This window comes from Octodon degus, unplaced genomic scaffold (assembly GCF_000260255.1).
Source record: "Octodon degus isolate 3935 unplaced genomic scaffold, OctDeg1.0 scaffold00034, whole genome shotgun sequence".
In the NCBI taxonomy this organism is placed as follows: Eukaryota; Metazoa; Chordata; class Mammalia; order Rodentia; family Octodontidae; genus Octodon; species Octodon degus.
Window position 1 is genome coordinate 2201484 of NW_004524610.1, and position 26829 is coordinate 2228312.

At 45.3% G+C, this 26829-nt stretch overlaps 1 protein-coding gene across 1 annotated transcript in view; it reads right to left on the reverse strand.

Annotated features, from left to right (window-relative positions):
- Man1a1 (mannosidase alpha class 1A member 1) overlaps positions 1-26829 on the reverse strand; it is a gene marked incomplete at its 5' end in the record, with an annotated part of 149695 nt that overhangs the window by 65485 nt on the left and 57381 nt on the right. Inside the window, one exon of the mRNA XM_004630292.2 lies at positions 940-1034. Within this exon, the coding sequence (XP_004630349.1) occupies positions 940-1034 (95 nt within the window). The remainder of the gene's footprint in view (positions 1-939; positions 1035-26829) is intronic.

The following is a 26829-nucleotide window of genomic DNA, read 5'->3' on the forward strand; positions in this document are numbered from 1 at the left end:
TGTGTGTGTGTGTGTGAGAGAGAGAGAGAGAGAGAGAGAGAGAGAGAGAGAGAGAGACAGACAGACAGACAGACAGACAGACAGACACAGACATAGACAGGGAAAGGGACAGGGACAGACACAGACAGACCGGAACAGCAAAAGCAGTGGTTCTAGTTCTTCCACTCGCTCACTTGCTCTGCAACTCCAGTTCAGCACAAGCACAACACAGAAGCCATGCCATTTGGCCCTCTTGGGTGCTGGGGGGAATTGCATGTAGTAGTGTATACAGAATCTACCACTTGGCACGACATCCTGGCTGCTGTCACCTCATCATCATTGTAAAAGGCCCATGTGACATTTGCAACTTACGCCGAAGGAGAGCCAGAAGGAATGCTTAAGAAAATGTGTTTGTTAACGTGATGTTCAGGTGTTCTTGGGAGAACAATGGAGTCTCATCCTAGGACTTTTATTGGAGTACCACTCTTGGGGACCAGGCACACTGGGGTTTCTACTCCACTGGGGACATGAAGGCAGGACTGACCGGTTGGGGGGTCAGCTCCCTCTCTCTTAGCTGTGGGCTGCAGCAGCCTTGTTGCTCTTGTTGCTTTTAAATTCCCCTTGTAGCTTAAGCTAGAGCAACACCACACTCAGGCCAGCATCCTTGGAAATGAATGCTTTTATGCTAGAGAGACAGTCTTACCACAGAACAGGGAGACCCTCAGATTGCATCTGGTTTGTATGACTGATTCTCGTAGGGCCCCACCATGCCATGACCCAGACTCATCAAAGCACAGAGCCTTATCAAAGCTAATCCCTTCCACCCAAGGACAGACTCTAAGGCTCCTGGAGCAGAGGCAGCAGTCACCAGTGTTACTTGTGTAATTATGCCACGTACTCGTGAGCCCACAATCTCAAGTTATTTCACCTTAAAATATATTGTTGAAAATGAAGTGTTACCTTTTCATATTCAGCAATGCCCAAGGTATTCCAGAAGGAGTATGAAATGCAGGTAGCAATTTTACCCCAAGTTCCACTGCCTTCTTTCGAAATATCTGAAAAGTTAAACAGTTACTATTAGGTCACAATTACCACTCTTCTACTTTCATACTGCTTTACCAGAAGTAAAGGTTTCTTCAATGATCAGGATCCCCTAGGAAGGCAACCTGCCCTGGGTGTTGGTTCTCCTGGTCTCAGCTGCACGTTGCATTATGCGAAGAGGGGGTGTGACTCCTCCAATTTAGCAGTGATAGTTTGGGGCTCTGGATCACAGGCAATTGTGTAAGCTGCTGCCACTGAAGATATCCTCCATTAAGAATGGGGACCCGGATGTTCCCTGCCTTCCGGTTGGTGCTTGCAAGGACCCAGGCACAGGAATGATTTCAGAAAGGCTTCACAAGCAACTAGTCCTCTCTGCCCTGGAAGCATTAACCTTCTCTGAGGTTAAGTGTAGGTGATACGGAAAAACCATTGTGTAGGCCCACAGTGTGATAAGGAAGCTACTATATGCACATAACTACAAGAACAGATACAACAGGAGCTTGAGATGAAACTATAGGTGCTTGGGTGAGTGCCACCAGGCTGTGGGATGGGGTGGTGTGGGGAGCAGGAGGGCTGGCGCCCTGAGTGGGGCCTGTGACACCAAGGCTGGGACAGCAGGGAGGGATCAGGCACAGACAGGGAGGGTGGCCTGCAAGGTCACCAGGGGAGTGCCAGTGACTGTGGACAGGTGGCAGACGGAACACAGTCACGTTACACAACTGCTACAAGTTGGGGACAGTTGTAAATGAAAGGCCAAGAGTTTTATTTCTTTATCCTTCAACTCAAGAATTTCAAGAGCTGTGCCAGATGGAGCACCTCCCCAAGGGACAGAGAAAGGAAAAGGCTTGAGGTACAAGGCAAGGGGAACGACAGCCTCTCCTTGGCCACTGGGGAGCATTCACTGGTGTAGCTGTCATGGTGAAGGGTTTGGGCACCCAAACTCCTCATGGAGAAATCTCAGAACTTGGGCTTTTGTCCAGTGGTTACCTATGAATTTGACTCATCTTCCTCCTTAGGAACCTAACTCACATCTAGTAATGAAAGTTAAGAAATGAACGTCCATACACAACTTTGGTTGGCAATCCACTTAGATAAAGGGACATTCCTGGCATATAAACGCAGACACACATTCATTCTACGGAGGAAGTGTTAAGCGGTGGGGTGCTGTCTCTCTGCCAGTTAGCATTGTTCTCTCCCAGGTAGAAGAACAACAACTGACCATGTGTGGAAGAAGTAAAAGAAGAAACAGATCAAAAGGTACATGTTCCGTCCTTCCTCTGCCTTACCTAAGCATTCCAGGCTGTCTTCTGCTCTTAGGATTTATCTAGTCACTCTCAGCCATCTGCTGACTTTCTGGCCTGCACCCAACTTTTAAACTGTTAATTAACTCCTTTACTAGACACTTACATAAAACAGAAGTCAAACTATGTAATTAAAACACCATCTTGGCTATAGCCATATGGCCTAAGAGTTAGGGACTTAGGCTTTGACGACAGAATATGCCTGTTTGAATCTTAGCTCCACTCCAAATCGGGTGATCTTGGGTGAGTGATTTAACAGGGTCCCGCCAGCTTGAGCCACCAGGGGTACAGGCATGACAGGGCAGCTTGTACCAGTGCCTGTACGTGCAGGGCTTCCAGGCTGCCAGATGGGCTGGTCACGCATGTGCCACTGGTGGTTCAAAGCTGCCCAGCAGCAAGACATAAGTCACACTGTTCATCCCCCTGTGATGAAATCTCATCTGTAAGACGGAGCTAACACAACATTTACTGCTTCAAGGTTGTGGAAACAAATAGGTAAACTACTGTGTGTAAAGAGCCCAGGACATAGATGAACACTGTGAAAGGTCAGTTGCAGCTTTTGTGAACATGATAATGGTATCCCCCCAGAACTTCCCATACTTAGTGTCTGCAATTTTTTATTTTCTAGGCTTTTATACAACTGCTGTTTTGGCCTTCCACCTATCTAGCTTCCTATTTCTCTGTCAGTCTCATTCAGCTCCCTTCTGCCCCCTGCTCATTCTCCCGACGCAGAGCCCTGGTTCCATCACCTCTCATTGAGGCTTCCTCATGTCAGTCTTACTGCCTGGCAATCTGCTGAGATGCCTGTGGACGGCTCATTCTCTGACATGACAGAGGAGAAACAAAAAGAGAGGGTTGGGCCAGGTATACAGCTCAGTATCATAAGTGCCTACCTGGCAAGTGCAATGTCCTGAGTTTGATCCCTCGTACCAAAAAATAAAAATTAAAAAAAAAAAGGATGATGAAAAGGAAGACCCTCCTCGTGAGTGTCCTGTCATTTTCCCACGTTTCCACTGATCTGTATCTACATTACAAATTTCCTGTTTTACCACACAACTTGCTCATTCCAGAAAGCATGGCAATTCCCAATGATGTCACAACCACCCCACTGTCCTTTCCACAGTGCCTGTGAAGTAGCCCACAACTCCCTGCTCACTCCAAGACTGCTGACTGTAGCTTTAGACCTAACAGACTCATTCATCCGCACGCAGTCCACCTTGGCACCATTACTCACACAGTTCTCTCATCCTGAAACATCCCTTGCCACCCTCTGGTCAGTTCAAATTCTTTCATCCCTCAAGGCCACGATCAACTTTCAACTCCAGGCCAAGTTCTTTGCCTTCTGTGATCCCCTACTGACAGTTGGGGTCACACACAGCTGAGATCGAAAAGACAAGATGAGATTTCTAGTTGTGTTACTCTTTTGTGTCCTCTGAACAAAGACTCAATTTCTTTTGTTGCTTATTGTACATGACCTGACTTAGTTCACTTTGTATCTAGGCATATCGCTAGCACCACAGTGTTCCCATGGGTGTGCAAGAAGCTATTCACATTCTCAACAGTCCAGACCAGTGGCCACCCCATCGTGTGTCCTCTGGCTATGTGTACTTCATGGCTGGGCCTGGCTCATCCTTCTCTCCAGAAATTCATTTAAGTACTCTATCAAAGACAGGTCTTTTCCTAAGGACTCAACACAAAGTTAGTCATCCTCATCTGGGGCTTGTCTTCTCCTCTTGTTGATTTCTGCCCAACTACTACAACCCACCTGTCTTGTTTGGTTGTGAAAACCCCACCAGCTAACGGTAGGATGAAGGCACTGCCACTTCCTGTACACTGCTGGGTACACAACTCCCATCCACCAGCACAGTGGCTGGTACTCAGTGAGTATCTGGGATTGCTTAGCACAGGTAGGGCAGCAGCAGGAGAAACCTTTGATGCTACACTGCTTGTGAAATGCTCTGTGTTGGTTGCCCAGTTAGTGTTGCCTGAAATAATCACCCCAAGCACTCTAAAGCCTGAACCTTGGGAATAATTAGGGGATGATTAAAAAATAGTTTTTCATAAAAAATTCATTATCCTATTGATGCTTTAAATAAAAATCATATACAAGCCTCCATCTAGTTCAATTCTCAGTATCTGATTTGTTGTCTCCTCCAGAAATTTGTAGGGGAATCCAGGTCTAACAGAGAACACCTTCCCACCTAAAGCAGTGTATGTTATTAAATTAGCTTGTAAGATTAAAGTTCTGAAAAAAATGAAGAAGTGGTGTCACAAATATTCTAAAGGGCAATTCAGGTGAGCTAGCACACCCTGGAAAGTGAGTCAGAAGGCAAATTATTACAGAAAGCCCATAAAATGTCCTCAGTGTGTGTGTGTGTGGGGGGGTGTCTCAGCCTGGGGGAGATTATGAAAGCCATGGGGTGCAGACCTGGATAACACCCTGGGTCCCTCTGTACCAGGCCTGGTGGAGTGTCACTTGGCTGGCTCTTAGTGCCCCCAAAAATGAACGAGCAGGGCTGATAGTTTTGACTTTTGATTTATTACTGGAAAATTCAGTACTGAAGGGGCCACAAAACTAAAGGACACCAACTTAGTACTTTTTAAAAGATGGGAAGTATTAATTTGCCACCCCACTTTTAGTTGATATTGGGCTCTGAGATTTTTTTTTGCAGAACCAGGGATTGAACTCAGGCCCTTGTGCTTGCCAGGGAAGCACTTATTCCACTGAGCCATCTCCTCGGCTCCTGGGCTCTGTTACTTATATTTATGGTGTAGAAGATGCTACACTGAGAGGGAATGATGAAAAATGACAGTTCATAAAGTATAATCTCTGCATATACAGAAAACATTTTCTTTCTTTGCCTCTTTTTTCAAAGACCATTAAAAGAAGATAGGATTTTGTATAACTAGCAATCAGTTTGAGATGGGCAGACATGTTATGATCCAACAATATTCAAAAATATTTTACATTACAGAGATTCTCATTATACTCATTGCAAAAGTCAAAACTAATATAGTTTGCTGAAAGAAGGGTGGTAAAATGAGACGAAATGGCTTCTAAAATAATCTTTCAAGCATGTAACAAACAGCTTTAAGTAAGAAATTCTATGGCCTATAGTTAAGAATTTTAAAATAATCACAGCAAAATTGTGGGGTTTTTTCATTACACTTACACAATATCAGTTTTACTGGTGCTTTTGCTAAATGTTTGAAAAATTTTGAAATTTAAAATCAGTCAAATGAAAACATTATTCCTTTTACCGTACCTTTAGAGATGGGATCAGACAGGGCTATACACAAGATGTATGGCTTTCTCTGTCTTTCTAGTTCACAGTTCCCCGGGGAAAGGCACAGGAATAATACACATGCCAGGGCAAAGAGCGAGGAAAGGACACCAATGAGGACAGATGCTCTGGGAAGGAAGATCTTCAACTCAGACGCGGTTCAGTTTAACATGCACTATCAATATCAAAGCTTTTCTTCAAATGCTCATGCTGCAAACTCCGTTAAAAGATCAAATACCAAGTCCCCGCTATGCAAGCAGAGGTCACCTCCTACTCATTTTTATGACAGAATGCTTTCAGGCAGGATGCCATAGACATGCTGGGTACCTTCAGCCGGAGAGCATCAAAGGCCTGTCACCAGCTGATGTGGCCAGCCTCACCTCCTGCGGGCCAGACGCAGGCATTTAGACAGTATAGACCTACTAAGCTGTGCTAATGATTCGATTGGAGGCACAGCGCGAAAGGATGAAAACAAACGTGGAGGCGATGTCCAAGCCATCTGGCTCTATAGCTGTGGGGTACAGATGTGGACCTGAAGTTCAGAAATGCCCTGATGGCTGGCGGGCCTCCCAGGCCAGCCTGCTGTGCCTCACTCTTCTGGCCCAGAGGAACTCCACCTGGTAGGTCCCCTGAAGCTGCATGTACACGCCTTTCTTTCTGATATTCTCTGTCTCCTAAATTGGACAAAACCTAAAACTCACACAATTTTTCTATTAAAATAATTATTTTGTATTTCACTTTAAAATTATACAATAGATGACCACTTTTGCCAATTGTTTTGGTTTCTTCTTGTGATTCTATATAATAGTTTAACTTTTCACCTTTAGTGATTACTTGGAGAAGGTGGTGCTCATTTTCCTTTATAAAAATTAAAGCATGATGATTTCTTCAACTTGTTTACTCAAAATTAAAAAGATGTGTGTGCCAACCTGCCAGTAACCATGATCACTACAGCGAAGGGTCCTCAACAGTATCAGAGACTGGGCTTTACCGACATACAGAAGTACAAAGTCTAATTGAAGGGAGAGACTTTGTTATTTAAAAATCTAGATGTAGTGAATAGCTATTTTAGATTTTCTTGCTTTTTACAGGTATTTATTCTCATGAAAAATTTAGCAGATAGTCAAATTTTAAACAGGTTTCTTTTATACTATTTCAGAATCAGAAAGCATAAATGTTATAAATAAATGGAAACTGAAGCCTGATAGCGACTTTCCCGAGAGAATCTGATCCCATCTTTCGCACCCTGGGGGAGCTTTGACTTCTCTTAAAGTTATGAAGGCAGGATGGGAAATGCGGAGGCACACAGGGAGAATTTTAGGCTGCTGACAGTGAGTATTTGGGTAGCAATCACAAGACCTTCTCCTGGAATGGGACCCGTGTGTCCTGTGAGGACTGGCACAGTCAGGGACACACAGGGACAGCCTGGACGCCGCGCAGCGCTGAGCTCTGGCTCAGTTCAGCACCTTTTGCCACCAGTTCTCCTCAAGGAAGGCTTCCCTGCTCTAGCTGTCTTCTGCACCATGAGGCTAAGTCATTTCTGAGTACTTTTCTGCACCACAGGGAATGGTTTTGAGATTAGCACACACATCCAGCCTGTTTACCAACACGGTCAGAGAGACCCATGAAAAGTCCCAACACCCTTGCACTCAGGGAGCGCAGGTCACAAAGGCAAGACAGCCACACAGCATGTGCACAATGAAAACATGCAGCATCAGAGGACACACTGACCTATGTGGGCGGAGGGTACAGTCACCGATACTGGCTGTGACCCTGGAGTCTGAAGGGATGCCCGGCAGACTGAGTGAGGTCCTACGGGAGAGAGGTTGGAATGGAGGAGGAGCTGGGTCTTGCGGGGGGGGGGTGTGCTTATTTGGGGTGAGTGTGCACATATTGTGCGCACACACTCCAGTTAACCTGGAGGCAGACTGGACAGGAAGCAAGAGCGAGTCCCTGCTGTTGGTGTTACACAATACTGACAAGTATATCACTGATATACAGAAAGGAAGTTGTGCAAAACCGTAGAACAAGTTCTCATTTAGGAATGTTCTGAAGATCTCGACTCAGCACTAGGCAAGACAGACTTCCAAGTGACTCCCTGACGTCTGTGCTTGTCAGCACCCGGAGGGTCATCGCTGCAGGAAGCAGTTGAGGAAAGAGCCCACGACACTGCTCTAACAGAAGAAAGGTTTTTCTTAATTCTTGACCTAGTACATGACAACAGTTTCTAAGAAGAGGTGACAGCTAAATTCTGACTCAATTTTCTTAGCTCACTGTGGAAAGCAGGAACCCTGTTCATCGCAGAGAGGTCCGCTGGTGGCAGGGCAGGGGCTTTCACAGCGTGGTCCTCATCTCATGGTGCCCACAGCTCAGCTACTGCGCACTGTGCTGCTATAAACACAGCGGTGGGGGGTCACTTCAGAAGGAGGTCTTTAGGATTCTCTGCTGAAGATATCCACCAAAGGGTCAGCTGGGTCAAACAGAATTTCAAGCTGTAGTTTTTTGAGGAATCTTCCAGTGCCCATCAAAAGATGAACAGATAAATAAATGGAGTATTATTTAGCCAAAAAGAAGAACACGACTGTTCCTTCTGGAGGAAAACAGATGGATTTGAGACCATCATGAGCAAACTGTCAGTCACAGAGAGCTAAATATTGCATGCTTTCTCTTACGCAAGATCTAAAATAATAAATGAACAAAATGAAAAGAGATTGGGGGATTGCAAACAACCAAGTATGGGGATACACATACAAACCAGTTCCCCCAAATGAATGTTACCGTGCTAAGTGGCAATCTTGCGCTAAAACCAAAAACAAGTATGGTCCTCAGAGCAGGAGGCTCATCTCACCCAGAAACTTGGAAAAAACACAGACATTTAGGCCCTGCTCAGAGAGGGAGCTCAGGAGCTCTGAGAGCAGAGCCGTAATCCTGGGCTCAGTGAGTCCTCCTTTGTATTCTCATGTCCGATCCTGAACTAGGTGAGTTCAGTAGTGGAGACAGATTGGCAACCATGCTATCACCAAAGCCTTTGTGTAACACTGCCGGTACTGTACTGTCTCTGCAGCGGACAAAGCAACAGTCTTTAATAATCTTGGAGTTTACAAACAGGATAAGAGTTATAAAGCCAGTGACGCTGAGCTGGCAGCTTAAGAGTCAGTTTCCACGCGCTGCTATACGCAAGTGCAAATGGGCTGAGCCACCCAGAGCAGGCTCCTGCTGCACGCTTTCAGGCTTTATGTGCTGGCCGCTGTGGCTGAGGAGTGTGTTTCACTGGTGAGCCCTGTCTCCAAGTCACTCAGCAGCACTGGGGCAAAGATACAGGCTAAATTTAGGAAGTCAAGATGGGTTTGCAACACAACATTTACTACTTTTTTCTTTTTCTTCTTACAGACTATGTTGCAAATTAGCACATATCCAGTTTGAAGGGGTCGTACACATGGTAAGTCATTGTTTTATCTGTGATAGTTCATAGGTAAAATACCCTTACATTAGTATAGAATTAGTCATAGGAAGCTAAAAAAAATTAAAAAATATTTTTTCAATACTGGGAGCTATGCCAATAGTTACATCTATGCTGTAGGGCTGGAATAACATACCTGAGACATTTGTACAATGAGATGTGTTTTAGGGTAAGGTATACACTAGGCTTATTTCTGTTTAAGTTCTTTATAAGGAAGTAAACAGAACCGTAAACTAATGGATATATGTAAATATTAGAAATTTTAAATAAATGATGCTTTAAAAGAGTTCCTGCAGGTCTTTCAAAGTGTCATCCAGGTGGAATGTCATTTATCAAGGACCAGTGAGAATCTAGAGCTCACCAAACTTCAGGGAATCAGTTCTGCACTGGTTCAATAATTTCTGGATCTGGAAAATTGTAATATAAGAAACTGGAGGTTTTCATACTAAGTCCAGGAGCAAGACAAAAATTTTAGCCCCATTTTTCAGTATTAAAGGGGAAATCCTAGCTAATGGGACCAAAACAAGTAACAAATTAATAAAAGGTATACTGATCGAAAAGGAAGAAACAAAGTCATCTTTGTTTTCCTATGACACGACCATATATGTAGAGAATGTGAAAGAATTGAAAAAAAAAGTATTCTGAATTAAATAACTACAGCAAGTTTCTAGTGTAAAGTCTAATATCTCAAAACCAGCCACTTTTTAATTCACTAGCAATGAACAAGCACACACTGGCATTAGAAGCATAATGTATTTAGTAGCACCCATACATTAAATTCTTAGCTCACATCCAACAAGGTACACATGTCATACAGAGGAGGAAGGCTGAACAGCTCTCACAAAAGAAATCCAAGAACAGAGTAAGGGGATGCTGAATCTGTATCCCGGGTTTATGGGTAGGAGGTTCAATACTTATTAAGACACCAGCTCTTCCCAACCTGGCCTACAAGCTCAATACAATCCCACAAGGTATTCTTGATACTGACAAACTACTTGTAAAGGTTTACATTGAGGGACTGGGGAGACAGCGCGACAGTCTAAGTGCCTGCCTGGCAAGTCCACAGACCTGAGTTCTAGCCCCAGTACCAAATGCGGTGCCGGCCTGGAACCCCAGGTGACAAAACTGGGTTTGGTGGCGCACCCTTGTAGTGTTAGCAGGGGAGGCTGAGACAGGACGATCACAATGAGTCCAAGATGCATAGTGAAACACTACACCAAATAAGTGATTAAAAAAATTTAAAAAGCATTTTTAAAAAGATTACATTAAAAAAAGCCCTTAGAACAACCAGTACAACACTGAGGAAGAGCAAGGTGAGAGGACTAACCTACCTGCTTCAAGAATCAGTCTGGGGGCTGGTGAGATGGCTCAGTGGTCTAAAGCACCTACTTAGAACAAGCTTAGCAAAGGACAGGGACCACGGTTCAATCCCCCAGCACCACATGCCAGCCAGCCCTGCCCCCTGGTGGGCTGAGCTGGCCACACACACACACACACACACACACAAAATTTAAAAAAAAAAGAATCAGTCTGAAGAGCTCCCGATGAAGGCAGCAGCGCATGCCGCACAGGACTGTGACCAGGGTACAGGGCAGAGCCACGACAGCTTATCTTTGACAGGAGAGCAAAGGCTCATTCAAAACACGGTGAATAAATAAATAGCACTCACACGCAAAACACAGGCATCCCGCCGAGAAATTTACCTCCACAGCTAGCAATGAATTTTTAGATACAACACTAAAAGCATGATCCATGAAAGAAAAAACGGGCAAACTGGACTTCAAATTACAAATGTTTGCTTTGTGAAAGAACTATGAAGAGAGTGAGAAGTGAGGCCCTAGACTAGAAGAGAATATTTGCAAAACATACACATGATTAAGAAAGGGCCATTTACCACTTAAAAATTTTAACGATGTACACCACTGTACTCATTTATGGAGTATAACATAATGTAGTAAACATGTACAATGTATAATGATGCGATCAGGGTAAAGACTATTTCCATCTCTATCATTAGTATGTGTGGAAACCTTCAAACTAGTCTCCTTGGAAATCACATGTGGGGGTACACACTTACAATCCCAGCACTCAGGAAGCTGAGGCAGGAGGATTCTCAGTTTGGGGCCAGACTCAGTTACATAGCAAGATGCTGTCTAAAAAAAACCCCCTCACCCCTGCCCAACCAAACAAACAAAATACACCCTCTCTGTTCTCTGGTTATTTTGAAATGTGTAAGTAACTGCTGTAGTCCACAGCTGCCTTATGATACTATGGCACATCAGAATTGTTGCTCTCCCAATTATATTTTGGTGCTCCATACCTGCCCTCTCACTGCCCCCTGTCCCCTCCTCCTTAGTGACGTGGACACTATCCTACTCTACTTCCACACAATCAATTTATTCCCCCCCCAAAAAAAAACTTCTAGTTTTAGGACACATCACAACATACAACTCAGCAAAGCAGATACACAAGTGGTGAGGAAGCACGTGAAAGGTGTCCCACATCAACGAGGAAATGAAAATGCAAGCGTGGGACCCTGACTGACAGCCAGACCTCGACCACCGGCAGTGCTGAGCACTGGCAAGCGTGCAGAAAGCACGTTCTCACCATTTGCTGGTGGGAAGCAACACGGTACAGCTGCTTTGAAGACAGATTGGCATTTTCTTCCAAAACTAAACATGCTTTTAGCATATAATTCAGTTGCTGAGCTCTTTGGTATCTTCCCAAAGGAGCGAAAAATTCATGTCCACACAAAAGCCTTCACATAAATGTTTATAGTGATATATGTAAATATTCATGCAAAGTATGTATATTTACATATACATTATACTTGGACTATGCTTCTTTAGGACTGAAATACAATCTCTTGATTTATACATATCAAGCAACTCAATATGTTAAATATTCTCTTGGAGAGAGAGGGAGAGAAAGATCCAAAATAGATCTCAAGATCTAAAATGAAATTTGATGAAGCTTGGCTATACTTCTTTTAAAATTATTTATTTAAAATATATTTAAGGAAACATACACAGATTCTCCCATCCCCAACACAAACACACAGTGTACTGCCAAGTGCGTGATGGGACACACACCCTGACAACCGCCACCAAGGAGCAGGGCTCTGCAGACCACTCCGGGGCCCTGTAGAGTCTGGTCCCAGCCGGAGCTCCTGCAGCCCTCCACGTACCCACATTCTGGCACTGACTGTCTCACAGGTATGATGTTACCAGCCAAGCTCGTCACTAAAAATACATAGAGCTCTGCTCATTTAAAAAATATGCCTCCTCAGCTTTCCTTAAACATGGACTCTTTGTCTACCCTGTCTCTTCATTATAATTTATCTGGACAAACTAAAGTCACTTGAAATGCTGGCGACTTTGCTTCTTCAGCTGCACAGGCATGGTGTGGTATCTGCTGCATGCTTTCCTTTCTGACAACTGGAAGCTGCACAGACTCCACCCGTCGGCAGGCCCAGGAGACAGGCGACTCAGAGGCTGTTTGTGCACGGCTTCCCCTCCCTTCGAGCAGTGGGCAGCTGTGGACCGCCATGGCCTACACCTATTAGTTCATGTGTGTGGTAACATTTGATGAGTTTCTGTTTTCATCTTTTCACTTTCACTTACAAACAGGAATAATTTTATAAGAGACAACTGTGCTCATCTACCAGTTGGCTGTTCAGTTACTGGTTCACAAGCACAAGATGAGTGCCTGGTTCTTTTCCTTTGTTGCCACTTTACAAGAAAACAAATTGCTTACCTGTCATTCTTTGAAAGGGATAATTTTTGCTCCTTAATATCATTATGAGCTTAATCAGACTTAATGAGTTACATACTAAATTTTATTATCTTGGCTTATTAGCAGACTGTGTAATACATGTGTAGGCTCCCTACAGAAGTGGCTCCATGTGTACAACACATCTTACTTCCTTGCCTCGTCCCCTTTCTCCTTCTTGTGTTTGGGATGTTTTGACCCCTCGTGTGGCGTGGGCAGGTGTATTACACAGCAATCCGATGCCTCCTTTTTACCACTACGCCTTCCTCCCTTGCTGCCTCCACTTCTAGGGCCCCTCCCCCACGAGGACAACCTGTCTCCCTCCTCCCTCCCTTTCGTTTTGCTCTCTGACGTTACTCTAGGTTTCTCATGGAACAGACACAATGTGATAATGAAGCCTGCGTGCCTTATTTATTTCACTCTTAATGAACTCAGAATTCCAGTCTTTGGCTAGGGAAGCCTGTGAGTCAGGCTGAGTCATCTGTAGTCCCTGTCCCCATCAGCTTCTGTCATCTGATTTGTTAAGATGTCCCAGCTAATCTCACACATTCCTAGCTCCTGTCACTTCTGCAAGAAGTCCTGGCTACTGGGGACAGAAGCCCAAGTCTGCGCAGTAGAAATGTGCATAGGTACTGGATTCCCCCGTTTCTAAGTCTTTTCAGGGGCTTCTTACATATTCAGTGTATGCATGATTACACTTCTTCAGGCTACAATGCCCCAGATTATGTTCATACTATAATTCTCACTTAAAATTCAGAACCCCTTTTCTTCCCCTTTTAATGCCTTTATCAGACAATTAACCCATTTAAGGCACACACTTCAATGGTTTTAGTATATTCATATTAAGTTGATTCATGAACATCAATTTTAGAGAATTTCTGTCACCCAGAACAAAAACCACCCTTCCAGGAGCAGTCATTTCCACTCCTCTTTCTTCTTCCACTCCTGGACACTCATGAATCTATCATCCATCCCTCTGGATGAGCCTGCTTTGGAATTCAGTGCAAGTTTGGATTGTCTGGAGTTTATTTTCCAGTAACCTCATCCAGAAGCCTCTTGAAAAAAATAGTTTCTAAGTTCTTGGATGCTGATGATAGTGGCCTGGATCCTTCCTGCCTGAAGCTCTTCGCTGGGTGTAGTGTGTGCTGCTCAGCTTGCGCATGCCCTAGAATCCCCTAGAGCTGATCAGGGGATTCTAGAGTGTGGGCAGATGTCCGATCCATAAGATGTGATCTGCACATCTGTGCAGGGTAGAAAGGTCTCAGCCTGTGCCACCCCATCTGGCCAGGATGAGTACTCATTCCTTTCCCTGTGTACACAGAAGGTTCTCGCTGTTCCTTGAAAGCATTTCCACTCTACCATCTCCCTCTTCCTCCTCCTCCTCCTCCTCCTCCTCCTCCTCCTCCTCTTCCTCCTCCTCTACCACAACCACCACCACCACCACCACAGCACACAGGCTTCTCTAGGGCAGCAGAAGCCCATGTTTCCTACTTTGTTTCACTCCCAGGTACTGGAGTGTCTATCTGATTATCCTACTTCTAGTTGTACATATCAGCAGTGGAAGTAATAGCAGTGCAGAGCTACTGGCCTAGCAAGCAAGCACGGGCAGAGTCAGCCTGTGCTTTCCACCTGCCAGGGTTGGGTGATGGTGCCAGGGTCAACCAGGCACCTGGCCAAGCATATGATCCACCTCTGAGTTCCATCAGGCCCCACAGAGAGCTCTACTTAATAACCTACCCCGAAATGAGCCTGGGGTTAGAGTGACTTTTACATTAGAACAACTTGTGGCCATTTTTATGTCAAGCACTTTAAAAACTCTGGTGAGGAAAGATCAAATGAGTAACTGTCTTGGCCAGATCAGCGCTGGTCACGCCAAGGTGGGGACCTCTTTTGCTTACTCTCTGGAACCTTCACACTCTACCCGACCACTAGAGTCAAAAACAAAATACACATCAGGATGAGGGAAGCATTCTTGTTTCTGTGCACTGTGATACCCACTAAAGCTCCCGGTTTCTTCTCTTGGCAGCACTGGACCCAAGAATTAGTCACTGTCTGTCCTGCTTCATAGGAATGGGATACTTCAGATTAAAATAAAGATCAATGAAGTTCAAAACCAGATTCTGCTTTTAAGGCTGGTGTTTTCTTTGATAACGATGTACACAAATCTTTAGCTAAGTAACAAGGCTTGAACTGCTTGTTTTTGTGTGCAACAGAACAGTGGTGCACTCAGGCGTGGGGCAGACCTGTCCTAGGGCAGCAGTCCCATACAGGTCAGAAAAACGCCAGCTACTGCACTAGCCAACCCTAAGGTTTGTCAGCAGTCCATTTTCTAACATGTTTTAAAGAAAAGAACTAAAAATACACAATCTATCCAGATGTGACAACACACACCTGTGACTGCAGCACGTGGCAGGACTGCCTCAAGTTCAAGGCCCGCCTGGGCTACACAGTGAGTTCAAGGCTTGAACTGCCTATCAAGACCCTGTTGCACAGCCCCTCCAGCCCCTGAACATACACACAATCTATACCATCAAATGATAACCCAAGAAGGCTTCATAGATAATTTACTTTAGAAGGGACCTAAATCCCAAACCAACAAAAAAATTTTTTTTTAACAAAGTAAATTTCTGCAGAACAAATAAGTTTCATATATTAGGTGAAATTTCATTTTAAAAACAAATCCAAAACAAACCCACATCTCTATGACTACATTTCCTGTATTTGTCCATGGACATAAGACCCTACTAGCCACAGTCTGGCAGAAGGAGCTCTGCGCAGGCATCACAGCCTGAACGCTGACCGAGGGGCGCATGCGCACCATGTCTACGCTGCTCCTGCTAGGTCTGACGGCTGTAGCAGTACTGACTTCTTAAGGCTCTGGAGTCCTGCATGCTTGCCCAACAATGTCATATTTAAATCTGTGTGAATATTTTCTTCTAATTTTATTTCAGCTGCAACTTTGATCTATATAATTTTCATACAAATTTAGAAATTTTATGTAAACAGTATTTAAATTATAACAAATTTTAAAATAAACATGCAGATGCTTGGCAGTTTTTAAAAGACCAATGTTTAGATGAATTTTCACATGTTTTCAATAAAAAACATAGTGTACAATCAGGGCCAGCCTGCTAGCTCAGCAGACTCTTAGGCAGAGCACAGCGGTTGGGGTTTCATCCCCCGCATGCTGTTATGGCCCTGCCTGCAGGGCACACTGAGCCGGCAATTGAGACTGGGCCTGGTGGCGCGCACCTGTAATCCCAGCACTTGGGAGGCTGAAAACAGGAGAATCATTATGAGTCCGATCTGTGTAGTGAGACCCTGTAGACTCTGTCCTAAATATATTAAAAAAAATCGTATAATCAACCTAGCAGACAGATTGTGATAAAAATCCTCTTTGATCATTAAGACTCATAATGGTGGGTTATGACATTATGCAAACTGGCTTTAAAAAATCTCTCCAAATTCTTCTGTTCTACCATGTGGGAGACCTGAGACCAGTGTAGACTGGTTTGCTGCAATTTGTGCCCAAACAGGGACACCAGGGCCTGAGAAAGCTTGGATCAGGGAAGGGATCCTAGGACTGGGAAGTCTGAGCTGAGACCTGAAAAGCCCAGACCATGAAAAAGTGCCTGACCCAAGATGAGTAGGAAGTGTAAGTGATGGGCAGCTCTGTAGCACAAGAAAAAGAAGAGAAGAAACACAAGAAAATGCAGCCAAGGAAAACGGGGAAAAAAGTGGGTGTGCGAGGTGAACAGTCTCATCTGGAGTAATGAGGCAAACTTCAGAACTAAAATGAACGTGCACTACAATTAGAACAGAAGTGTGTCAGCAGCTACAGGAACGAGGCAAAATCTGTCAACTGATAGTTTAGATAAAGTCAGGCTGCTTCAAGGTATAGGCTGTGGTAAAATGGGGCACACTACAACACAACGTACTCATCCCGGCAATAAGGAAAAAGGTGTGGCCATCCCTCCCTCAGAGGGGAAGGTGTCACTCGGCCTTTACCAAGGTGTCATAAAGGAAGCCATTGGGCTAATGGATGCCATTGTAAATATAAAAAAGATGGCAACCCAGTGACATGATCAGGAGGCAGACTAGGCCCCAGACCCAACAAACCATGAAGACCTATCCTGGGACAGCCCTAATCCTTAACACGTCTCAAGAACACAGCTGAGTTATCACTGAAGCCTCACGTAGCATAGGACTAGACCTGCCCACTGATAAAGAGAGGACCTTGCTCAGCACAGCTAAACCCGCTGAAATCCCCATGGGAATCTGGGGACTTCTTCCCTTGGGCTTAGTCTTAGCGGGGTGAACCTACGAAGTGTGGAAACCCCCTGGGATTGCTGATTTGGACTACTTGGGGGAAATTCCGGCTATGCTTCAACCACATGACACTAGGTTTGTGAACCTGGAGTTCTGTATCATCTGGTTAACTCTTACCTCTTGTCAAGGCCAAGCTGCTGGTCGAGCGCAGACCCTGGGGAATGGGGTAACTGGCAGTGCCTCACCTGAGGACATGTTCTTCACTTGGGACATCACTGACCATCAACCCAGAATAGTTGAAATTATGAGGATATAGTTATACAGTGGTCCCAACCTCTGTTAATTACAGAAATCAAATTAAGGAAAAACATTTGCAAGGGCACAATGCACTTTGTTGGAAAACAACCTGCTCAAGCCTCGGTAGCACATTTTACAGGTGCTGTGTTGTTTGCTATTGATTCTCAGCAGCAGTTTACTGTTCTTTTTGCAGAAACTGAACGGGCTTCACTGCAGTAGGAGTTATTCAGGGCCCTAGAGAAATTCAAATTAGTTCCTGTGGTTACTTGGGACTCTGCCAGCATGGGGTAGGGGTTCTATCTGTGTCATTACAGGCAATGGTGGGTGGCATGGATTCCCATGGAGGAACCTGACCTTGTTTTCCACACCAGTGAGACCCTTCTGTGAGATAGTGGCAGAAAACCATCCAGGAGACTGAACAACGCGTCCATGGTTGAGGACTGCTTGGCCAAGGACTTTGGAGGGGCCCTCTAGAGGTGACTCTTAAGCTCAACTATGCCTCTCCACCCTTTGCCCCTCATGGCAGAGGGGGGTACCTTTTTAGAGGATAGCTTAGTTAGTGTAAACAGCAGATAGGGCAGTGCTCTTCAAAAGGAACCAGTTCAGATAGCAACTGTAGGGGGAGGCAGTCTGTAAAGGGCCAGATCGCAGGCCAAGGACAGATGTCTGCACCTGAATGCAGTGTAGGGATCGATATGCAGATATCATTATTATTACTGTTTTATGTATGTGGTACAGTCTCACTATGCAGCTTGGACTCGTAGTGATTCTCCTGCTTTCAGCCTCCCCAGCGCTGGGATTACAGGTGGATGCCACCACGCCTGGTCTCTGCGCCAGCTCAGAGTTCCCCAGGGTGGAGGCCTGGTATGGTCTACGGTGCCGGGGACTCAACGCTGGTCCTTGTGCTTACCTAAGCAGGTGCTTAGTCCACTGAGCTATCTCCTAGGCCCCAGATGTCGTTATTATAAAAACAAAAAGGGGAAGGTAGGGGAGACCAGAGAACTGAGGCCACGGCAGCCTCCTCTGTGAACACTAAGGAGAAAGGCAGCAGGCATGGCAGGTCCTAGGGCAAAGTCTGTTTGGCTGGGATCAGGATCTTTACCTGGGTGTGTGCTGGGGGCTGATGGGAGGCAGATGAAGCTTGTGTTATGCTCACTGCTTGTACCTATGTCTAGGTGAACACAAGCAGAACAAGCCAGATGCTCAGGGTTGCTGTGCCCAGAAGAGGGGGCAAGAGCCCCATGGCTGGCACAGGTTAAACTGACATCCTTGTATGCCCCTGCATAAGGGGAACAAACTAGCAGGCCTAGGTTCCTCCAGTGGTGCCTTGGGTGGGGAAAGACCTGAGTGGACTGGTTCCCTGTGGACAGCGTTTGGGCAGGGACCTGGAACCAGCATGGACTGGTGTGCTGCAACCACACAGTCCTGACTTTCAGGGCCTTCTGCCACTTGCTACCCTGCTGTTACTGTGTCCAACTCCACTCTTGTCTAAGCAGCATGTGAGGTCGTTTTCTCATCACTGCCCCCTTGTGCCTTGTCCCATGTGGTCTCTAATTTCAGTGCACCCCACCAACACCTGAAAGCTCAGGTCTCACTTCCCTCTGTTCACCTGCCTGCCAAAACTCAGAGGAAACACACTGTCTTCACATCTCGTGTCTGACGGCTGTGCACCTCTGGCGAGAAAAGTTCTGCATGCTGGAGGACCAAGACCACGAGGGCCCACGGGCCCTACCCAGACTCCTCTCTGGCCAGTCCTCTCTGAATGAGAACTTTATTTTTGGTACTGGGAATTTAACTCAGGACCTTGTGCTTGCCAGGCAGATGCTTGTGCCACTGAGCTATATCCCCAGCCCTAGATGACAAGTTTAAACTACATACTTCTAGTGCAAACGTCTGTGTGCACCCTGAGGCTTAGCCCCAGCTCTGTCTTCTGTTTCCTGATACACACACACAGGCTGTTGGGTGGTGTGTGCCGGGCATTTCTGCCCAAATGCACGAAGTTCCTGCCACATGCACACACCTGCTTGCCTCTCCCTCCGGTCCTGTCTCTTGTATCTCAGCCTCCCTCACCCATGGGCAGCTCCTAAGCTCATCTCTATCTCCTCATCCTACCCTACTCTTGCTCACAAGTCATTCTGGTCAAGTCCCCAGGACCCTGTGCTACCAGAACCTAAGATACGGACCTGCTCTGTATACCTTGTCCTGCCCATGGCACTGGACACAGCTGAAAATGTCACCTTTCTAGCACTTTCCGGGTGGCGTCTGTGATGTCACACTCTAGCTGCTTCCTTTGTCCTCCTCCTCTTGCTCCTCCTCCTCAGCCTTCTGTTTCTCACTCTTCCTTTCTGTCACCTTCTGCCAGGTGCTGATATGTGAGGACTCTTCTTAGTCACACCACCCTGGGCAACACCGCCTTCCCCTTGAGCATTATTCAGGGCCTGGTGTGCCGATATAGACCCTGGACCCTGCCAGGCCTATGTTTCAGAGCCAGGCTGCCGGAGCTCGGTCAAGTTCTGCACCTACCCTACCCTACCCTTGCTCTTCCTCCAGCAAAGGAGGAAGCACACATCTGCACCTCCTCTGCAGGGCTGTTCAGAAATGAAATTTGAGTTATGACTGGGCAGCAGAAACGGGGTTCCTCTTGTTCGCTGCTCTGTAGCACCCAGGGTGGCATCTCGGAGCAGGCACTCACACACAACCACTGGCTCACTCCGCAGAGAGCCAGCACACGGCCCTCACCCCAGTGCCAGGTGCCTGGGGGTATCTGCCTTAGTAAAATTTCAACACTCTGCTAGCACTATCTCATAATGCCTTTTCCCAGGGACACCACAATTTCAAGAGAAAAGAATATTTACAGTGAGAATACACCTGGAATAAAGAGCAACTTTTGCTGGAAACATTCATGGGCAGAAATCCAGGATTAGAAATACACATCAATCATTCAGGTGGAAAAAGTGATATGAAATGTTTATTGATTGGGAATTCCAAATCGTTCAATATAAATTGATGTATATGTGCATTACCTCTCCTATTTCATGAACTCTCAAGAAAGGAGAAGGAACTGACCTAGGACACTCAAGGAAAAAACAAATCAGGTGTGGTGGTGTACACCTCTAATCCCTGCACTTGAGAGGCTGAGGCAAGAAGAGCCTCACTTCTGGCCAGCCTGGGCAACTTAGCAACATGGAGATCCTGTCTCAAAATAAAAACTAAAATAAGGGCTGGGGTGGTAGCTCAAGGTGAGGGCCTTGGTTTGACCCCTAGTATGAAAAAACGAAGCAGAGAGAAAGTGTCAGCAGAAGCGTCAGGTCCTGATGAGTTCGGCCCACACCACAGGGCGTGGCCAGGAGCGAGGTCAGCCCACACCCTGGGGCGCGGCCAGGAGCCACGGGTGCGCCCACACAAGGCCCTCCACAGGGCTGCCTGCCAGGATGCAAGGACCACTGGGGCTTCCTGTGATGCAGGGAGCATCTCTGGGTGATGTGGAACTGGAAGCATCTAAGACAGTGACCTGAGCTTGAGCTCTGCGCCTTACTGGCCTCCCTCCAGAGCTACGGGGACAGCATGGATCCCACTGGGCCGTTTCAGAGCAGGAGGGGCCAAAGGAGTACCCAGAAAGCCACGCCCAGCCACTTAATGGGTCCCTCTGAAGCCATGTTTCTTCCTGGCTGGCACAAGTCCCAGGTCACAGGAGTACCGAGGCCACTGGAGACCAGATGCCCTGTCCTGGACGCCCACCGGAGAAGGCCCCACACTGCAGTGCCAAGGCAGGGAAGGCAGAACAGCAGCGTCCCCACCACTGCCAGGTAACAGTGGCTACCTAGCTCCGCCTTCCTCGAGACCCCCTCCGCTCTGCGCTTCCTGCCCGACCTTCAGAGCCACACAGTATGGCTGACGCACAAGGCAGGCCACCCTGTGGAGAAGCATGTTGATTCCTGGCTGTGTCCTGTGTTGTGAAATGCTGCATGAATTGCTTTTATTTAATTAATTTATTTATTTTGCGGTACTGGAGATCGAACTCAGGACTCTATACTCGCCAGGTAGGTGCTTATGCTGCTGAGCTATCTCCCCAGCCCATAAGTTGCTAAGACAACATTTTTATAGCTCATGACAGTTCTCTGCTTTTGCAAACAATTAAAAACACAAAATAGAGGTTTATACAGAGAGGAAGATACCAAATCTGCACTGAAGAGAGAGCATAATTTTTATAACTCTCGAGGGAAAGAAAAGGTAGAATTTCATTTGACTAAAATGCATATTTCAGAATCAATTTCATATACTGCTATATCCCTTTTAAGTACAAATTAGATTTACCAATCATAATAGAATATTCAACATCTAACAGTTGTAACTCATGAACCATGAAATTTAACTATAAATATAAGCAAAATTACTGCTCTCTAATATGTTTTAGTGAATTAACTCACTTTAAATGAAAATATTAGCTGTTTCTTTTTAGTAGAAACTCAGTAATGAATCTTAAATAGCAAATTAATATTTAAAGTATACACAAGGATCAATCTAAATTGCCTAGAAACCATAAGGTAACCATACAAAGTAAGATGAATGTACAATCAACAATCAATACTGTCATTTAAATAAAGATGATTAAAAGTTGTTCTTTTCAAAAAATAGAATACATAACTAGGTGTTCTGAAAGTTTCGGTTCAAGACTTTTCTCAAATTAAAGAAGGCATATCATAGATGCCCTTTCATTCTTACTTTCTTCCCAGGTTTGTAATTTCAGAAGATGCCACAACAATATTAACTGTATTCAAAAGGTCCCAATAAATGACCAGCATGTTTCATAATGATTTAATTTAGATAGCGTCTCTAGTGTGCTGGCTTTCAAATCCCTCAGTCTTTCAGAGAATGAGCCTGCAGACAGATGGACAGCCACACACGGACAGCTTGGCCTCAGGGCCAAGCTGCATGACAAGGGTGCTCACACAGGCTTGGGAAGATGGAGACAGGGCTGGTCCTCATCATCTGGTCCCTTTCTCTCCTGTCATCCTCTGCCCCAAGCCTTCCAGGCAAGCTGTTTATGTCCTCAATGTACAGATTTTAAAGTAATGTGACATTTTCTGTTGGGATTTTAACAAGGAAGTTAAGGTGATAGGAAACTAATGAGTTCAGTGTTATGGTTTGTGTCTAGATGTTGCCCCAAAGCCAGATAGGGTTATGGGGGGCAGGCTTTCTGGAGGCCAGGAATCTAGAGTTTTGATTGGCTCATTGTCCACTGCTGGGAGCAGGGGCGAGTGCTACACCACCTTAGGGCAGATAGTCTGCACAAATCCAAGGGAGAAGCAGCTTAGCCCCACTTCCTGCTCCTTGCTGTTCTCTGCCACTGTGACACCCTACCTTGGAGTCAGATGATTATGGACTAAAACCTCCACAAACTGAGCTAAATATACCTTTCCTCTCTTCATTTGGAATGTTGGTTATTTTATTTCAGCAATGAGAGAAGAATAACTAAGACAGTCAACAACACTGACCTAATATTTTCCAGGCCCAGGCACACAGTGCTGAACAGAGGGAAACAAAAAACTGGAATTTACTCCATTGATTCCAGCCACACAAATTCCTCTGGGGAAAGGAGTGCAGTGACTCCACAGACATGTAGGACAAGCTGAGAGGAGCAGAGCCCAGGTGTGGCAAAGCAGGTGCCTGGGTCTCCCAGGGAGTAAGTGAGATGGCATCCAGGGTGGAGGTGGGAGGAAGGCAGAACCAGAAATGCTGGGCTGAGGCCTTTAAGGGAGAGAGAAAAAAGGCTGAGCTTTTACAGCCCTGGGTATCAGGAAGAGTTCGAAAGAAGACCGCAGAGCGTGACTGCATCTTAGGGCCACACCAGCAGCAAAGGGTCCAAGTGTGCTGGTAGGTTCGACAGGTGCCCCCAGGCTGCCACCCACCGACTGGTACAGCATACAAGGCCATCAGAAGAGAGGGTGTGTCCGGCTTACAGGTCTGTTCCAGTTCCAGCTTTGGTTTAGAATGACACTGCCCCATTAACAGAGACAGATGGGCTGCTGGGCCCCTGTACCCCCAGGGTGTCTCAAGCCAGGCACAGGGCCTGGCACACAGCGGGACCTCCACTGAGGGTTACTGAGAGCAACCTCAGGCCTTCTTCAAACTCTGCTGGCACCCAAGGACAACCTGGCCCTGCTGCACGCCTGCCACGGATTCTCACCCTTCTGCTGCCTAGAGACCTACACAGTGTCACCGTGCCTGCCTAGACGGATGACGTTCACAGGGCCAGAGGGGAAGCCACACAGGGCAGTGCTTTCTCACGTTATAACATATGCTCTTATTTTTATTATGTAGCTCTTTTATCTGGATTGTCTAAATAAACAAAATACAGACGTGGTAGCCCCACATTTATTTTTTCTGAATATAGATCTTTAAAACCATACATTTCTCTAAGTATAATTTTGGCTGCTTTCGCAAAAATTGTTATGTGATACTTATATTCCAGTTGTCTGTTAAGTGTAGCTTTCATATTATATATTCATTCCCTGTTTTTCTTTTTTTTGGTATTGGGAAAAGAACTCAGTACCCTGCACTTGCCAGGTGGGTACTATACCACTGAGCTATATCCCTAGCCCAATCTGTTTATTCTTTAAGAGATTATTTTTAAATTTTCACATGATTTTTACCATTCTATATGTGTATGATATTTCTAATATGTTTTGATTGGTGTTATGGCCCATTTTACTGTAAATTCTCATTGTATGATAAACAGTACAAAAACCTTTTTCATTACTTCATTGTACCACTTCAATTCTCTTTTAACTATATCATATTAATCTTTTATTTCTTCACTGTACATAATTAATGTGTATTTTGTAAGTAGTGTATTAGATCAGTTTCTTAAATCTCATCTTTTTTGTGATGACTTTTGTTTCTCTTTCTGAATTTAAATGTACTCTGTTAGGGGTTGTAATTAAAACCTATTGCATGTATTTGCGAGAGCAGAACAAATCTGAGCCCCACTGGTGCCACTCAGGGAGGACTTGGGAGGGGCCCAGGCAGACCCAACTCTATGGCTGGGCTTCCTCTGCCAGAGCAGATTAGCGATGTTTAATACACACTTAGATGATACTATACAGGGGCTGTTTGATGGTACCAAAATTTGAGTATTTACGAAAATAGAAAAACCCAATGGCTCTTAATTTTCTCCCCTCCATTGCTCTGGTTGCTAGGAAACCTGCAGATATATTTCTGTCCAAAGCCATGATGATTAAGAAGGTGGTGGATGCCTTGTTGTATGCTAATCTTATCTGCAACTATTTTGTGCTTTCTTGGCTGTGTGTGTGTGGTTCAGCCTTCTTCTTCCTTTTTTTTTTTTGTGGAACCAGGGATTGAACTCAGGCCCTTGCACTTGCCAGGGAAACGCTTATTCCACTGAGCCATCTTCCCAGCCCTCAGCCCTCTTTAGAGACAGTGTCACCATTCTTCAGAATGTTGCTAAGGTTGAGGGGGAGTCAGCAGCCCTTGGCCTTGTTCTGACTTCAGTGTCTGCTGCCCATAGCTGCCTGCATGGTGAGTCACTGTAGTTTGTGCAGGATGAGGCAGGAGGCAGCAAATCTGTCAGAGATTTCAATGATAACAAACAGCTGGCTGTGGCAGATGTGCCACAGGTTCACCAATACTGGGGGAGATGGCTCTGGGGGGCTAATGGCACCCTCTGATTTGAAAGGTAGTAACATCAATACTACTTTGCAGGGCCTTTCTGAATTAATTTCATGATTATTTATCATTAAAGATACTTTTGAAAATTGATTTTCACCCCCTCAAACACTCCAAACACCCAAAACCTACTGTGAAAAATAAGCAGGCCATCCACGACTACTCAGTCTGTGCTCTGCTCCTCCACCTCACCCTCTCCTCAACCCAGTAATCTTAGAATCAATGGTATTAGCTGCTTATTTAGCAGTGTCCCTCAGCAATCTGAGTTCTGTGTCAAATGCACTGGCCAGGCATTGAGGGGTCTGTGAGAAAACCCTTTTGCTGTCATCAGAATGAAAGGACAGCTGGCAGAGCCAATGGATCAGGAAACCATTCTCTGCATTTTCTCTGTCTTGAACCAGATGCATGTTCCTTTTTCTTTTCTCATTGAAATCTAGTTCATCAGTTTTGCTCGTAGGAGCTGGTTTGTGTCTTTCCACTCATAGTTTTAAAACTTACTAGCAGAATGTTTCCTCTGAGGATTCAATACTCTGGCAAATTTAAATAGTCTCTCAATTTGAAGAATAAAGTAAATTTTCAAATCAAGTAGGTTTTTTTGTTTTTTTTAACATCTTACATCTTACTTTGGTTCCAAAACATACCTCTCCACACCCTAAATTTTCACCCGGCCTTCCCCATCTTCTTTTCTCCTCGGTCTTGGGACAGTGCACGCAAGCTGACTGCCTCCTTCCTTTCCCGAACCCCGAGTACTGCACAGAGCTGAGATGCTGCCAGCCAGGCTCCCCCGGGGACATGAAGCCAAGAGTGGCAGAACTAGGCTGTGCTCATTACTCCTGTGATGTCCAGAGCCCAGCCAGGCTGAGACCCTTCACGGCAAGCAGGGTCTCATTCCAGGATGATCTTCAGTCTTCTCGCTGTCCTGATAAATTTGCTTTCTGTACTACTTAGCTGTGTTTCTTATTGCAAAACCAACACCAGAGGGTCTGTTCACAGGGCCTCTTTTCTAGGTGTGTCATCCTCTTTCGAAATGCCTTTAGTTTATTTTCCTCATTTGTGTTTTGTACTTGCTAATTTTCAATACTTGCAAATTTTCAATTTTTGTTTGGTTACTATTATTCTACAGTGTCATTTCCTAAGCATTGTTCTAGAGGAAAGTAATTCCAACTTAGTGCTAGCAGATGTTCCATTTTTAAAAACAGGGAGATTATAGTTAATTACATGTGGAAAACATAAGGATAAAGTTAAATTAGTTTCTTTTTTTGTGCACTGTGAATTTCTACAGAAGAATACAGGACCTAACTTTTTCCAAATTTTGCTTTAGTGTAGAGAGACACAGACTTATCTCACCACATCAAGAGGAGCTGGTGACTGCAACACACCCGAGCACTGACATCCTAGATTTATCTGTTTTTCCTGTCTTCAGTGAGCACTCTTTCCCCTTGGCCTATTACAGCACAGCGCAACATTTTTATTTTTAACATCAATCATTCCAATTTAATATTCACCTTATTTCTATTCTATTTGTGATTCTTATAGTTGCTGGAGCTTCTTCCAGACTTTGAAAATGCTGAGACTTAACTATATGGTACTACAAAATATTTTTTTTTTTTTTATTTATGAGAGAGAGAGAGAGAGAGAGAGAGAGAGAGAGAGAGAGAGGTGTGTGTGTGTGTGTGGCCAGCTCAGCCCACCAGGGGGCGGGGCTGGCTGGCATGTGGTGCTGGGGGATTGAACCGCGGTC